The sequence below is a fragment of the Ambystoma mexicanum genome, chromosome 6q (genome assembly GCF_040938575.1).
Source record: "Ambystoma mexicanum isolate Mex_15411 chromosome 6q, UKY_AmexF1_1, whole genome shotgun sequence".
NCBI classification, from domain to species: Eukaryota; Metazoa; Chordata; class Amphibia; order Caudata; family Ambystomatidae; genus Ambystoma; species Ambystoma mexicanum.
In genome coordinates, this window is record NC_090937.1 from 1,315,101,446 (window position 1) to 1,315,115,475 (window position 14,030).

The 14,030-nt window shown below is 41.0% G+C and overlaps 1 protein-coding gene across 5 annotated transcripts in view; it reads right to left on the reverse strand.

Moving 5' to 3' along the window:
- Positions 1 to 4,707: 4,707 nt before the first annotated feature.
- CPEB2 (cytoplasmic polyadenylation element binding protein 2) overlaps positions 4,708 to 14,030 on the reverse strand; it is a 228,501-nt gene continuing 219,178 nt past the window's right edge. For all 5 annotated transcript variants that reach the window (XM_069631941.1, XM_069631939.1, XM_069631940.1 and 2 more), the window contains one exon: positions 4,708 to 8,515. In XM_069631941.1, coding sequence (XP_069488042.1) covers positions 8,288 to 8,515 — 228 coding nt within the window. In that variant the 3' untranslated portion in view covers positions 4,708 to 8,287. The remainder of the gene's footprint in view (positions 8,516 to 14,030) is intronic.

Sequence of the window (14,030 nt, forward strand, 5' to 3'; positions counted from 1 at the left end):
GCACCCTCCACAAGATGCCTCCAGTTGAGAAAGGCATCCGTTATCGTCAATAGCTTTCTCGAATATGCTAGTTTCTTTCCGCTGGATTGAGAGCATGAGGTAAGCTAAAGGATGGCTCTCTTTGGAGACCGGATCTCTCTGCAGCAGGATGGTGCCTAGAGAATAATCTGATGCAGTCTCCACCAAGTAAGGAATACCAGGATCATGCAAACTAAGTATGGGTGCAGAGGTGATTTTTTTTTATTTCAGTGATAGAAATGCTCGTTCTGTTCCCTGGTACCATTGGAAGTCTGTAGCAAATTCAATGAACCACTGGATTTCTTTAACAGATCCTGGACATGGTCAATCCAGTACTGCTGAGATGTAACATGGATCCATTGCTATACCTTCAGAGGTGGTGATATAGCCCTAGCAGGTAATGCGTTGTTTGAGAATATCGCATTTGGAGAGTTTTGCACAGACTAGTTAGAAAGTCATCTCAAAACTTCCTTAACATGGTTTACGTTTTCATGATAGGTGTTTGGAAATATTAAAATGTCATCCAAGTATATGACTACGAAGATGTCTAGTGCATCTCGAATACCTCATTTAGGAAGTACTGGAAAACTGCAGATCATTACAGAGGCCGAAAGGCATCACTAGATATTCATAATGACCAATTCAGGTTTGGAAAGCGGTTTTGTATTCCTCCCCATTGGCCATTTAAACCAAGTTGTAGTTCCCTTTCAAATCGAGTTTGGTATATAAGCCGCTATCGCGGGCTTGATCTAACAGAACTTGGATGAGTGGGAGTGGATAGCAGTTCTTAATTGTAATGGCATGAAGTTGGCAGTAATACACACAAGGACAGAGTTCCGTTTTGTCTTTCTTGGGGATACAAAAAAAATTGGAGCCCCTGCCGGGGATGTAGAATGCCGAATAAATCCTTTTTTTCTGATTAGCATCAATATACTCCTTGAAGATCAAGTTCTCCTTTTTTGAGAGAGCATATGTTCTTCCAAATGGGATTTTTGCCTGGGAAGGAGTTCAATACAGCAGTCATATTCCCTTTGTGGGGGAAAACTCTCAGCTTCTTTTGAATCAAAAAAATCCAGATATTCAATGTACTCTGAAGGAAGCAGTGCATGGAGAACTGACATACGAGGCAAGGGACCTGCATCCGGGGAAGCCTTCAAGTTATGGGTGGACGAGTGATTAAGCTGGGGAGAAAGGAGGAACGAACATTCATAGGGACACTGGGATTCATGGAAGTTTTTCCAATCAATGGGAAGGGTTGTGATGTCGCAGCCACGGAGTGCCCAATATGAATTGAAAATGAGGGGCAGCAATGGCATCAAAACAGTTTCATGGTGGAATTGGGTGCTAACCACAGACAAGGTTGAGTATGAAGGGAAATAGGCCAGAATATAATAGGGGAACCATCAACAGATGTAATGGGTTCTAGTTTGGGTTTCACTGGAATACCTTTTTTGTGGGTAAAGGAAAGATCGATGAAATTTCCAGTTGCACCACTATCAATAAGGGCGAGAACATTTTCCCAGAACTGGTTATTCAAGGACAGATCTATGACAAAGAAATGAGGCGATTGGGTAGGCATGATGAAACAGGACATAGTTAGGGAACCTGGAAAAGGTCGACTCACCATTTGGCTCCCTAGTGAAGGAGAGTTCTGGCGTGTCTCCGAGAACTGATGTTTTTTTTAAGGACAAGTCCTTATCGAATGGCCTGGGTCACGGCAATAGAAACAGGGGTGCAGACGTTGTCGGGGGTCTTTCTTCAGTATCTACTGGCCCTCAGGTGCTCTCCAACTGCACGAGTTCTGGCTCACTGGGCGAGGATGCCTCTTTTTCCCCACCAGGGATTAAAGAGCCTACAAAAGACCAGGGAAAAAGTCGACGTGGGTCTAGTCTTCTCCTTTCACCCGGTCTTTTGTAGGATCTTTAATCCACTCTGATGTATTCCGGCAAGGTGTCTGGAGGATCTACTATCTGGTTTAGGACATCTTTAAAGTCTTCTTTTAGTCCTTTACAGAATATAGTTAATTGGGTCAGTAGTTTGAGCTACTGGGCCCTTAAAATGGGCTATATAGGTAAGACGTTTACGGCTTCCTTGTATGGGTTAGGATACTAGTAGTGGGGTTAGCCTGTCCCAAACCCCAAAGAGTAATGGGAGGGGACCTGGTCTTGGCCATCTTTTCAACTGTTCCCTGTAGGGCAGTCCTAGATTGGTTCTCGCAATGTTTTTTCCTGCCTAAAAGTCACCACTTCTCCCTGTAGCTTTCGCATAGAGGTAGCCAGGTCTTTTAGAAGGAATTCCATGGCTTGGGAAGTAAATGGTTCACTCAATCTGTCAGACTTGAAGACAGGTTTCTGGATGAATCATAGAATCCTCAGGAGCCACAGAAGATACATTGCCTACCACCAAGGATATGCTTGTCAATCGGGGTTTAATAAGACAGGAGTGCTACTTGAAACACCCCCTTCCGTGGAACCAACAGAGCGAGGCACTGGAGCTGTAGGGGAACACGAGTATACATATGGGATGACAAACCATACTAAGATGTTTAACACATAACCAATGCAATGGACAGAGGCGTACCTGTTCCTCTGCAGTACCTTGCTGGTCTCCCAAGTGGTCCTTACAAAAGAAAAAGGATTTCACTCATGACAAAATCACAAAAGGAAAAAACACGAACCAAGAAACAGACGTAATTACCTGGAAAAGGAAATTAAACTTGGAACTTGGTTTTCAGTCAATAGCAGAATTCATGTAAAAGCACAGGGTTCTAGTAACTAAGAAGAACGTGAGTGAACAACGGCTAGTAGCGTGTCTCCTGTTTTATGGCGTCTGGACTGCCTCCGAAAGGCAAAATCTCCAGGGCAACTGGTAAGTACATGCAGCGAACGGAGACCCTGTTTGCTGTGAATAAATCCTAACACCCATTGACTGTTGCATGTCTAGACTACAAAATACAGTAGGACAAATGGGGCATGACAGTGCACTCATAGGATAACATAGCCTTCATGGACTGTGGGATGCTCAATGACTGCAACTGTTGACCACAGACATATAGACTGTTTTTCCTGGAATCATGTATGGTTGCCTCTTCGTAAACTATCTATAGACGACCCAGCTGATGCCCATTTCAAAGGACTCACTGGGCAGCAGACTTAAAGCAATCTGTCCATAAGGTATTCTGCAACAGAGTGGTTATCAGTATATTGTTCTGATGATTCTAGTCATGGATAAGGCTGGATTGAGGCGATGAGAGAAAAAAAGGGGGACCAGCTTTAGCCTAACCTGGATAAACATAGACCTCAACAGGTAAAAAAATAGATTTTTCTTCAAGTAAGGACTACATTTTGTTCTCATTGATGGAGTGTGCTACTTTCCCAGTTTACAGAGCAGATTCTTTTTGAAGACCCAGCTTCTTATGCTGGATAAGAGCGTTCATTGTTCCCAGGGGTCTAAGTCTTTCTGGCCGTTTTAGCAGGAAACCAGCGGCATAGAACAAAACTCTGCAATGTGGTTTAGAAGTTGGCAGTGAATAAAGACGTAATGTTCATCCTCAACAAAAATCTGTCTGACAACAGAATTTACAGATTCTAAAGAGGGATTTTCCAGACTCTGACATGTCGAATCCACAATGCAGAGGTTTTGCCATCTCACACCGCTGAAGTTAGCCAAAGGGCCTGTCCTGCAGGAAGTTGCCCACCCCCATTCTTCCAGAAACAAACCAATGATGTTTCATTTAAAAGACATAAAAGATACATTTCATAACAAATGCAGAATAGCATCTTTTTCTTGAGCAGAGAACAAATTCTTAAGTAAACATGACCCTTGGTTCAGAACCATTTACACACCTCGCAGTAAGAATCGAAAGATGCCCTTAGATGTCAGAAAGGCCGACCTAATTTGTTGGTTGAGGGGAAAAAGACCAACAATGTGGTGGATCAGCTACTCAAAACATTGTCGTTTTCAGTTTAAACTGTTATAATAAATGAACAAAGGATTCCCAGTTCGATGACGGGGACGTATTCAAAGCATCTGAATCCATGAACGAGTCAATACTGGAGATTTGCTTGTAACTACCAATTCAAAAGGGACTGCAGTGTTGGACAAGTGGAACATTTCTTTCCCTCTGCTTATTGCAGTAGAAGGGGTTTTTCCCTTAAGACTTTACTTGATTGAATATTCATATTAGTTACTGCAAAGATATCTCAGCTATGTGTAGAGTATACTTTCATCCAATATCAGTAGTCCTAGATGTATTTACAAAGAGCCTGCTTGTGGGAATGAACATTTGGACATTAATTGGGCGTTAATCAAATGGCTGCAACGTTGAAAACCATAAACCTGTCAATAGGCAGAATGCGAAAAACTAACAATGATCCAAAACATGTTCTTACCACAAATGTTCAACTTTCAAACTCATGAAAACAATAGAAGTTATCAAAATGATTTATTCCAGTCAATAAGATAACTTTATATGTTCACATTCCGGTTTGAAACTAGAAAAAGTCCTTCAAAGAGTTGTTGAAGAAAAGTGGGTTAAATCATACATTCAGAATATGGTGGTTTATGAGCAACAGCTGACTGTAGGAATGTGTGGGTGAACACTAGAGCATAAAAGTAAGCAGTTTGCATTGAACTCTAAACAATTGCACTGCAAATTGAACCAGGAAAAAAATTGAATCAAAAACAAAATGCCAATAACTTAATAGTTTATTTATTAGTCAGTCAACAATATTACAAATATTTAAAAATTACTTAATATAAATAGTTGGCAGCAAACTATTCCATTACAGAGTTAAATTACCAGTACAACAGACAGACTGGAGATTTAGACACTTGGAAGATAACAATAAAACAAACAAAAAGAGTTAACCAAAAAAGTGTAAGCTGAAGGCGATCACCTAGTGTCCATAAAAGCATGGGTTCTCTGTTTTTTTTTTATTTAGAAAAAAATAAAAAACTGCTTTAACACCCCGTAAGGAATACAAAATAAAATAAACATAAAGTTGCATATCAAAGAACCATGTATAATTACAATCCAAACACTCCGTAAACCACTTGTGCGATTCTATACCGAAAACTCTGAATTAGAAACTAGTTGCTTTAATATTACAAAGATTTTAGCTCCAAAAATAATTCAACATGAAATAAACTTTAGCAATTAGCATCATAAAATTATATATTTCCACATAAAAATACAAAATAATATTAATGACAATATGAAAAATTATTCCAAGTATTTTACTATTAAAATCAAAAAACAAAAACAAAATAAAAAACACAAACACAAAATAGAAATATGCATGAAAAAAGTCTCTCCTTTTGTTAGCAAAACACTATCCAAAATAACTACAATCATTTACATCAGTACAAAGATTTCTGGATTTAAAAAATAGTTGCAATGACAAAAGGGGCATTCTTTTCTGACAGTAAAAAAATGACACTGTGGATAAAATCTGCAAAATATGCAATGAAAAAAATAAATTTGCATTAAAAAGGTTTTACACTGTTATTTTTTATACAAACATTAGAAACAGTATTGCACATCACAACACAGAATCGAGGTTAGTCAGCCTTCCAAAATGTGTTATATTCAAGTTTTCTAGCATCTTTGAGGAAAGGCTTTGTGCAGCCAGATGCAAAGGGATTAAATATCAAGTGTTTTCCATACACAAATATATAAATGCTAAATGTTTCCTTCTAAACAAAAAGTGGATCTTTTAAAGTTTTTTCCCCTCTACGGTCATACTTTCGGGCAGCAATATGCACATTAGGGAACAGAATTGAAGAAGCTTTAAAATACAAAAATACAATCAAAATCAACTAGCAATTTTCTACAAAAATAGTAAAATAAATATGATTTGTAAAAAAAAAAATTCAATACAGTGTTCAACAATTAGAAAATAAGAACTTGGTACAAACACACATGGAACACGGGATCACTATAACAGTAGGTTTTAGTTGCTCCAGAGACATGAAATGATGAGCAAAATCGAGGTTTTCCTGCTACTTTTTACCCATGCCATGCCAAATAAAAGTGTAAGGGTTTTCCTTCCTCTTTACATTTTTTAAAGGAGAAATGAATTCCAACATCTCCATTTATTTGTACTTTCAAATTGTTGGTTTAATGTTAAATTAATATACTTCAAGGCCGTACATTTTTAAATAATGAACAGAAAAATATTTAATTAAAAAATGACTTTGAGTTAAATATTTAAATTATTAACATACTTTTTTTCTTCCTAAGTCCAAAAATTGAGGTATAGCAAAGGAGATGTTATCAGTCAAAAAAAGTGTGCCTCAAAAATAGTTGACTGCAGAAAGAATCACAACGATACAAAAATAGTGCATAACAAATGTCAAAATGGATCAAGGAGTTGGCAGGGTTAGGATTAAAACCAGCAAATGTGGATGATCATTGTTAACTAACATGGGGACAAGGGTGACAAATTAGTAAAAAGGTATTCATAAAACAGCATTAACGTGAACATTAAAAACTTTAACCACAACCACAATTAAAGAGCAGTCAGACATGACCCACGTTGTACAGTACAAAAAGCACACTGTTGAAAACCAATACAAGATCAACACTTTGCTTACGAGAAGGATTGTCACAAGGTACCACTAAAAGTAATAACCTTGTACTTCTTAGTTTAGAGTTACACTCATACGTCTGCACTGTGTGCTATGATTGCAGAGCATATCCTTTTTCTAGCTGAACACAGGTGGCTAGTTGCATTACAAAAATACTAGACAAAAGAAACATCTCATTGCTTACATGTTTTCTTCAGTGTTCATCAAGAAACAAAGTATAAAAAAATAGCTAGTTAGGTAGTTGCTTACTTAATAAAAGCAATAAAAAAACACAACTGTTCAGGTCAACCAAGTAACAATTTTGATGTAACAGCGCCACTAGTTTAAGCAAACAAGTTTTAAACCAAATTTCCCTGTGGTGTTAAAAGTACATTGATATGCAACTAGCCACCTTTATATTACACAATCTCCATTTTGACTTAAGATTTTTTTTTTTTAAATAAACATTATGCATACTTGCGTAAGCATATTTTATGTATTAAATAGTTCCACATTTGGTGACTGGTTAGCAGTGTGCTGGCCATCTTTGGTTTGTAGAGGAAATCTTAACCATGACATTTAAAGGGGTTTCATATTAATTTTCTTTTGCCTCACTTCAAGCTCTTTTATCAAACTTGCATCTATGCTACTTCACTCCACACCAATTGGAACTGCACACTACAAGAATTGCACATGGATTACAATATTACATCCAGTCTGCATTAATCGAATTCCACTACCGACCAAGTCACACAATGGCTGCACTTACTAATTCTAAAACTAATTTGCATATTGTACACATGTAGGACATCTTTAAATTGAGTCACAATAATGCATGCAAGTATGCGGTTTGTAACAAATTGTAATTTGCTCATGCTACCTAGTTTTAAAGAGCTTTTTTTTCTGAGCATTTGCAATAACTTACCTCTTGTTAGTTAATATGTATAGTGCATGCATATGGTAAAGGTAAGTAAACATGCAATTTTCTTCACATTCTAAAACTATGGCAATTTAGGCCATATTGTGCTGCCTGCATTTCAACTACAATGCAGGGTCTTAAACGTTTTCAATCCCGTATTAATAGGTGGCATCAACACCTAAATAGCAGCAAAGCTAATACAGCTTGTGATTAAAAATGTTTAAAAATAGCTAATAAATCAGATTTTCTTGAGGTATTATTTCTTGCAAGTCAAAATGGAGAGCAAAAATCAACCCTATTTTTTTTGTTTATGTATACACTGAAAATAGCGACAATAAAAATAAGTTTTGTAGCAGACATATTCCATCTCTATTATTTTGCTACCTTTGGTAAATTACTGGGGCGGATCTCGAAGTTAAAAACCCATGTTTAGAAATAAGTGCACGCTTCACCCACTAAATATAGCAGCAGACTGTGCCCCCCTATGCAAAACATTCTCATATCTAATTTTAACTTTACATATAAAAATAACTTGGAAAAAATACAAAAGAAAATTTTATTTTAACATGAAAATATCACAAAAATTAGAAAGCCTGAGATGTGGGGTTTTGGTGAAAAACAAGAGGCTTGTAGTGTTTTGGCTGCTGATAAAGATGCATGTATTGATAGCTGGGGTGAAAAGCAGAAGAATGCACTTATTTCTTCTGCATGTCAATATCTTCAAACACAGTAAGCCACATGCGCCGCTCTTTCCTCCTCTTAGCTTCTGGGACACCATATTTAGTTCCAACGGAAATGGATTTGTCGTGGCCGGTCAGCTCCTTCCTTTACCAATGGTTTATGGAATTCCCGGCCGGCACGCGAGTGGATATTTGCCCAGCAAAACTCGCAGTAATACTGCAGGCAAGTGACATTGGCACAGAAGAAAGGTGCAAACTTTCCTCCGCAGCGTGCACCCTGGCATTCATCACACATCTGATCATCCAACACATATGGCTTCACCTCCACCTAATAGGAAAAACAAAAATAAATCATTGTGCTCTTTCGTAATTCCATCTTGTTTTATTTTACTGAACTTTTACCCCTGATGCCAACAATAAGGCTTCTTTGTGAACTCCCAATACCCTAAATAAGGCACATTAACAACATACACATTAAGGCACTTTAAGTAAGCAGTACAGACCATAGGAAATCCTGCGCGCAACTCTTCAGCCCCTCCAATCATTTATGTGGGGTATCCTTACGATTTTGGGGCTCTGCTGGATTTACAAGCCTTATCCCTGATGAACAAATTACTTACCTCTCAGTAACTTTCTTCCTGATGGAGGTTCCTCCCACAGATTCCTCATCTATGATATATCACAGCGCAGCTGTTCTGAAACGTTTCTGCCAACAGGCGGTGTAGCACGGCTCTGCGTCTGCTCAGTCTGACGCCTATACACATCCCGTGCCAAACAGGATGTCAGGGCCAGTACATATTGAGGCACTACGCCCATTGACCTCAGTTGCACCTTTTTTCCACCATCACTCTAACACTCAGGGACCACAGAACCGTTAGAGTACAGACTATCCGCCAAGAGCGGCAGGTATGGAGGGCGAGGAGTATTTCGTGGGAGGAACATCCATCAGAAAGAACATTACTAAGAGGCAAGCCATTTGTTCTACTAATGGATTCCTTACCCCCAATGATTCTTCATCTAGGATAGACTCCCAAAGCAGTGAAAATCTGGAGGAGGAAGGAGAGCAAGGACACTAACCTTACAGGCCCTACCAAAACGGTCATACTGGCATGTAAGGGAATCCAAGCAGTAATGTTTAGCAAACTTGTGCAGAGACGCACACATGGAGGCCTGGCAGATGTCTAGGACAAGGACTCCCCTCTGCAGATGTCTAGGACAAGGACTCCCCTCTGAAGGGCTGAAGGGGCAGTCACATCTGGTAGAATGGGCTTGTAGGCCCTCAAGCACATCCTTCCCAGCCAGACCATAGAATTCCAAGATGCAGAGAATGATCCACCTTGACAGGGTCCGTTTGGTCACAGTCCTGCCAGCACAAGCTGCAGCGTAACCAATGAAAAGCTGGCCCTCTTTACTAGCCTCTCCCGTCCGAGAGACATAATAGCGGAGGGCCCGCACCAGGTCCAGCCAATGGAACAGTTCCAGTGACTTAGAAGAATGAGGCGGAGGAAAAAAAACACAGGAAGATGGATCTTTTGAGAGACCACTTTTGGAAGAAAAAAGTGTCTCAATCTCAGTCACACTCTCTTTGAAGAAAGCCAAATAGGGTGGTTTAAAAGATAACGCCTGGAGCTCAGACACCCATCTCGGGGAAGTGATGGCAACCAAGAAAATCACCTTAAGGGTGAGCTATCTAATAGAGCAAAAATGGAGGAGCTCAAACGTAGCTCCCATAAAGAATGTCAAAACTAAATCTAAATCCCACGCCAGAACCACAAACTGGTGTGGAGGAAAGATACACAAACCCTGCGGAACGAGCACTGGCCTGGACACGTCTAACAGCCTGCAATTGTTCCTGCCCCAGTTCCTTGGAGAAAAAGCTCCCTCACTAAGATGCAGCCCCTCTGACACACCGGGCCAGTGTCTCGGCGTCCCGCATTCCACTGGCTCTTCCGGGCTCCTCTCTCTGCAGCCTTCTGCTCCTTTGTCTTGTGTTCCATCCAGCAACTCCAGCGTGCTCTCTGGTTCTGGCAGAACCACACCTTTTATAGTGTAGTGGAGAGTCAAGTGGAGTCAGGTGTGTAGAGGTGTATTAAAGTGCCTGACCTTGCCTAACTATTGGTGGGACAGCCTAATGGTGCAATGTAAGCCTCTCCTTGCCTCTCCATGTTGTTCAAACCGATAATCCTCATTCCACTCGATCGCATCTTGCACGTCCCAGTACTTATTGGAAATGGGGAGGGGGAGATGGGGTGAGATTGTAAATACCCTAGACAGACTGAAGGAGTTTGAGCTTGTCTCATCCTCTTTTCAGTACGAGGGGTGGGGACATTTTGGTACCAATGAAGGTGAGAGATGTGAAATCCTTCGTTTATTGGAGGGGGATAACTGGGTGGAAAGGGGTGGGTTCCCAGCATATCCTCTGGGTTTTGAGGAAGGCGAGAATGCTAGTAAGGGTTGTGAAAGGGTTTGTTCTTCCCAACCAATCAAAATATTTTATCTTCCATTTTTGTGTGGGCAAAGTCAAGGGGTAGTGAAGGGAAGACATGGTATCACAAGCAGAGACCAAGACAAAAGAAACGTTTTCAAAACCTTTATTTAATATCTGTGAGGTTGGAAAACTCCTAACTTGCCCTAATACTAAGATGGGAGTAGTCTCGACCATCAAAATAAAGAACACAGTTCTAGTCAGTCTTTTAGTCGAAATAAAGATGACCTATACTAAATAAACCTAATGCCTACCCTTACAGTTATAGAATAACTGTGAAAAGGGATAACCTATGAAGGGATATGTATGTAAAAAGGAAAAATAGCGTTAAGAAATAGCTGAGCAACTTCTCTTCCCCACGTTTACATAGCATGGGGTAAGGTGGCATACTCTGGCTGGGTGATACGCTTTGGCTCTAGTTGCAAGGATACAGTTCTCAATGTAGATCAAGGCTTACTTCGCCTTCCAAATTAATGTTCCTTGTTCTACAGTTCAAACACAACTCGGTTCCTCCTGGTTTCACAGTGCAACAAAGTTCCCAATATTAAGGTTCACATTACAATTCTTGGTAGGTCTCCCTCTGTCGGGCTGCGACCTCTCAATCATATTGCTTAAGGGCTCACTTCCCCAAGCATTTATCAACAAAAGTTTCTTTACACTGTTTCCCATCGAAGAATTTCTATTGTGCTAGGCTTTGTCAAATACCTCTGCAGGACCACTTCGATTTTCATTGCCTTATTAGTTTTAACTCCTCTCACAATGCCTCATGGTAACTGTAGTTTCAAGCATAAAAGTTCCATTCAATCGTTTTGGTTTCCCGTCGTCGGGATCTTTTCTTCAATTTAGCGGTACAAAATCCATTTCACATATCTCACGTTTCTTTCACTCACTTTGCTGCATTTATGAGATCAAGACCCCTCTCAGAGACTTTTGACTGGGCAATCTTTCTCTGCCGGACCACTCCGTTACTCTGTACCTCCTTTTTCCCCTAACTGCACTACTAGTCCCATAAGGCCTTGCTCTTGCCTCTTTATCTTTGTTGCCTTTCGCCAACCGGACTCTTTCATTCACTCAGTAGTGTTCAGGCTTTCCACTTCTTCCAGTAGGTTTGCGGGCAATGCCTTCAGCATCAGCCTCTCTGCTCCTCTCCAACACTCTAGTTTACCCAACAGAAGAATGGCACAAAAGGTATGCTTTTCTCCAGCTCCTTGGCTCCACGTCACGAACCCTTCTAGGTTCTCCCGCCTGGCTTTCTTTTGCAGCTGAACAAGCCCTCGGCCTTCCGTGCTTTGCTGCCTAGTCCTCGTCAGCCCCTGCTGAGCTGCTCCTCATGTCAAGCTGTGCCCCTTGAGTGCTTGGGATTTGGGTAGAGATCCTCTGCTGGACTCAGCCTTGCAGCCGCCCTCCTCTCTTCCCAAGAGCTACCGTCTTCTCCTCCCCTGCAGGCTCCTTTTAAACACCTCTGAGATGTGCTGCAGGTGTGTGATCAGGGTTGGGCCTGCCTGACATTGCCTGTCCTCGTTAACTGGACAGCCTGTTGTCAAAATGGTAGAGTCTGTCCTCAGTGTCTTAATCGTGTGGTTTCTTGGTACTCTTCATCCTCTCAGTCCCCCTCTTCCTCGTCCCAGTGTTTGTGTAATAAACAATGGAGGCTTGGGAGGCCGGGGGGCTAGTCGTTGGGAAGTCAGAGTATCCTAAAAAATAGGATCAGGTAGGGGTGTTCAAAAGGGGGAATACCGCGTCACACCATTGGGTGTTCAACTGCCACTCCCTGAGGAACCCTCACTCAGGTGATCCTCCCGCACTGGTCCACCCCCATGAACTGGTTCCAAAAGGCGATGGCCGTGCCCAGGCTACCTAGGCAAGAAATCCCTGGGGACTAGACATTGAGACACCATCTAGTCCCCGGGGATCTGGTTTCTCACAGTAGGACTGGACTTGGGTATGATATGGTATTTATAACGCGCATGTACAAGTGTTTCTAAACTGTTATAAATGGGCGACAAACCATGAACAATGAGGGTGAGTAGGATGGATTGGTGCAATGAACAGGGGAATACCATGTCTCGCCTTCGGACTCCCTCCCCACAGCCCCAGAGGACCCCCTGCCCAGGTGATCCTCCCTCGCTTGTCCGTCCCCAGGGTTGGGATTCAAGAGCGATGGGCCTCCCCTGGTCACCTGAGCAATGGATCCCTGCGGACTACTTGTGAGAACAAACTCAGGTTTCTCACAGCAGTCACAGCTGTTATTGCATGTATTTGACAGTTAGGACAACTTATCAGTGCTGAATTTGAAAAAGTGCCATGGCCCAAATGCTTCTTAATATACTTGCGATATTTATTTCATTGTTTTTTTTTTAATATAAAACGCCTAATACCATACCAGAGTTCAGTTTCGAAGCAATGATCGGGAATTCAAACCTCTGTTGCTCTGTGTGGGCTTGCTTCCAAGACCAACGCATTGCCCCTGCGCCATCCTCCGTACACATATTGGGGTGGCAGCTTCCCACCACTGTTGCCATCAACCATGGCTGATCCCCACAGGGTCAACATATGTGGGGTTAAAGCTGCGACTCACACAGGCTCATTGGAGTTGATGGATGAATGACTGTCAGATAGCAAATTACAAATACCAATGAACATACCACGAAATAACAGACTCGTATCTTGAAATGAGAGATTAAGTGCTTCTTTAAACACATAATGATTGTTAACATTTTTAGTTGGCAAGTTTAGCTGACAGTCTAGCCAAAGAGACCACAACAAACACGCTTTCCTCCTTTGGTATTAGATCCACTCTTAGCAGAAGGTGGTACCACCTGATAATGTTGTTAGCATGGACGGATCAGTCAGGCTTATATTAGGAGGGATACAGTGCTGTAGCTTAGTACAAAGAAATTGTAGTATACTGCACTTGCACGTTCTGTCTACTTACAAGGCATAGTAGGTTCGGACTTCCCTTCTCCTTTTGTATTTTATTATATTTAATTTTACCGCTATCCCATGTTCCATCCCTGCTGCCCTGTGGGCGCTTTGAAACAGAATTTATTTCCTGTATAAGCGCCTGACAAGTAAACAATGAATAAAATATGGTCCACTGAAACACTATGTATTGTAAAAATCAAGGGTTTATATAAATACAAGTAGACCAAGATAGTTCTTGGGTAAGTAAGTACTATACTGTCATATAAACACAATCATAAAAACGAACTCAATACCTGTGGTATTCAAACCAGTCTATAACCTTATTTAGAGGAGCAAGAAGCAAGTCAAAGTGAGTCAAACCTAAGGTTATACATTCATGATATAATATACTATTCTTGGGGAATAAGACCAGGTTAGATATACTTTTACAATA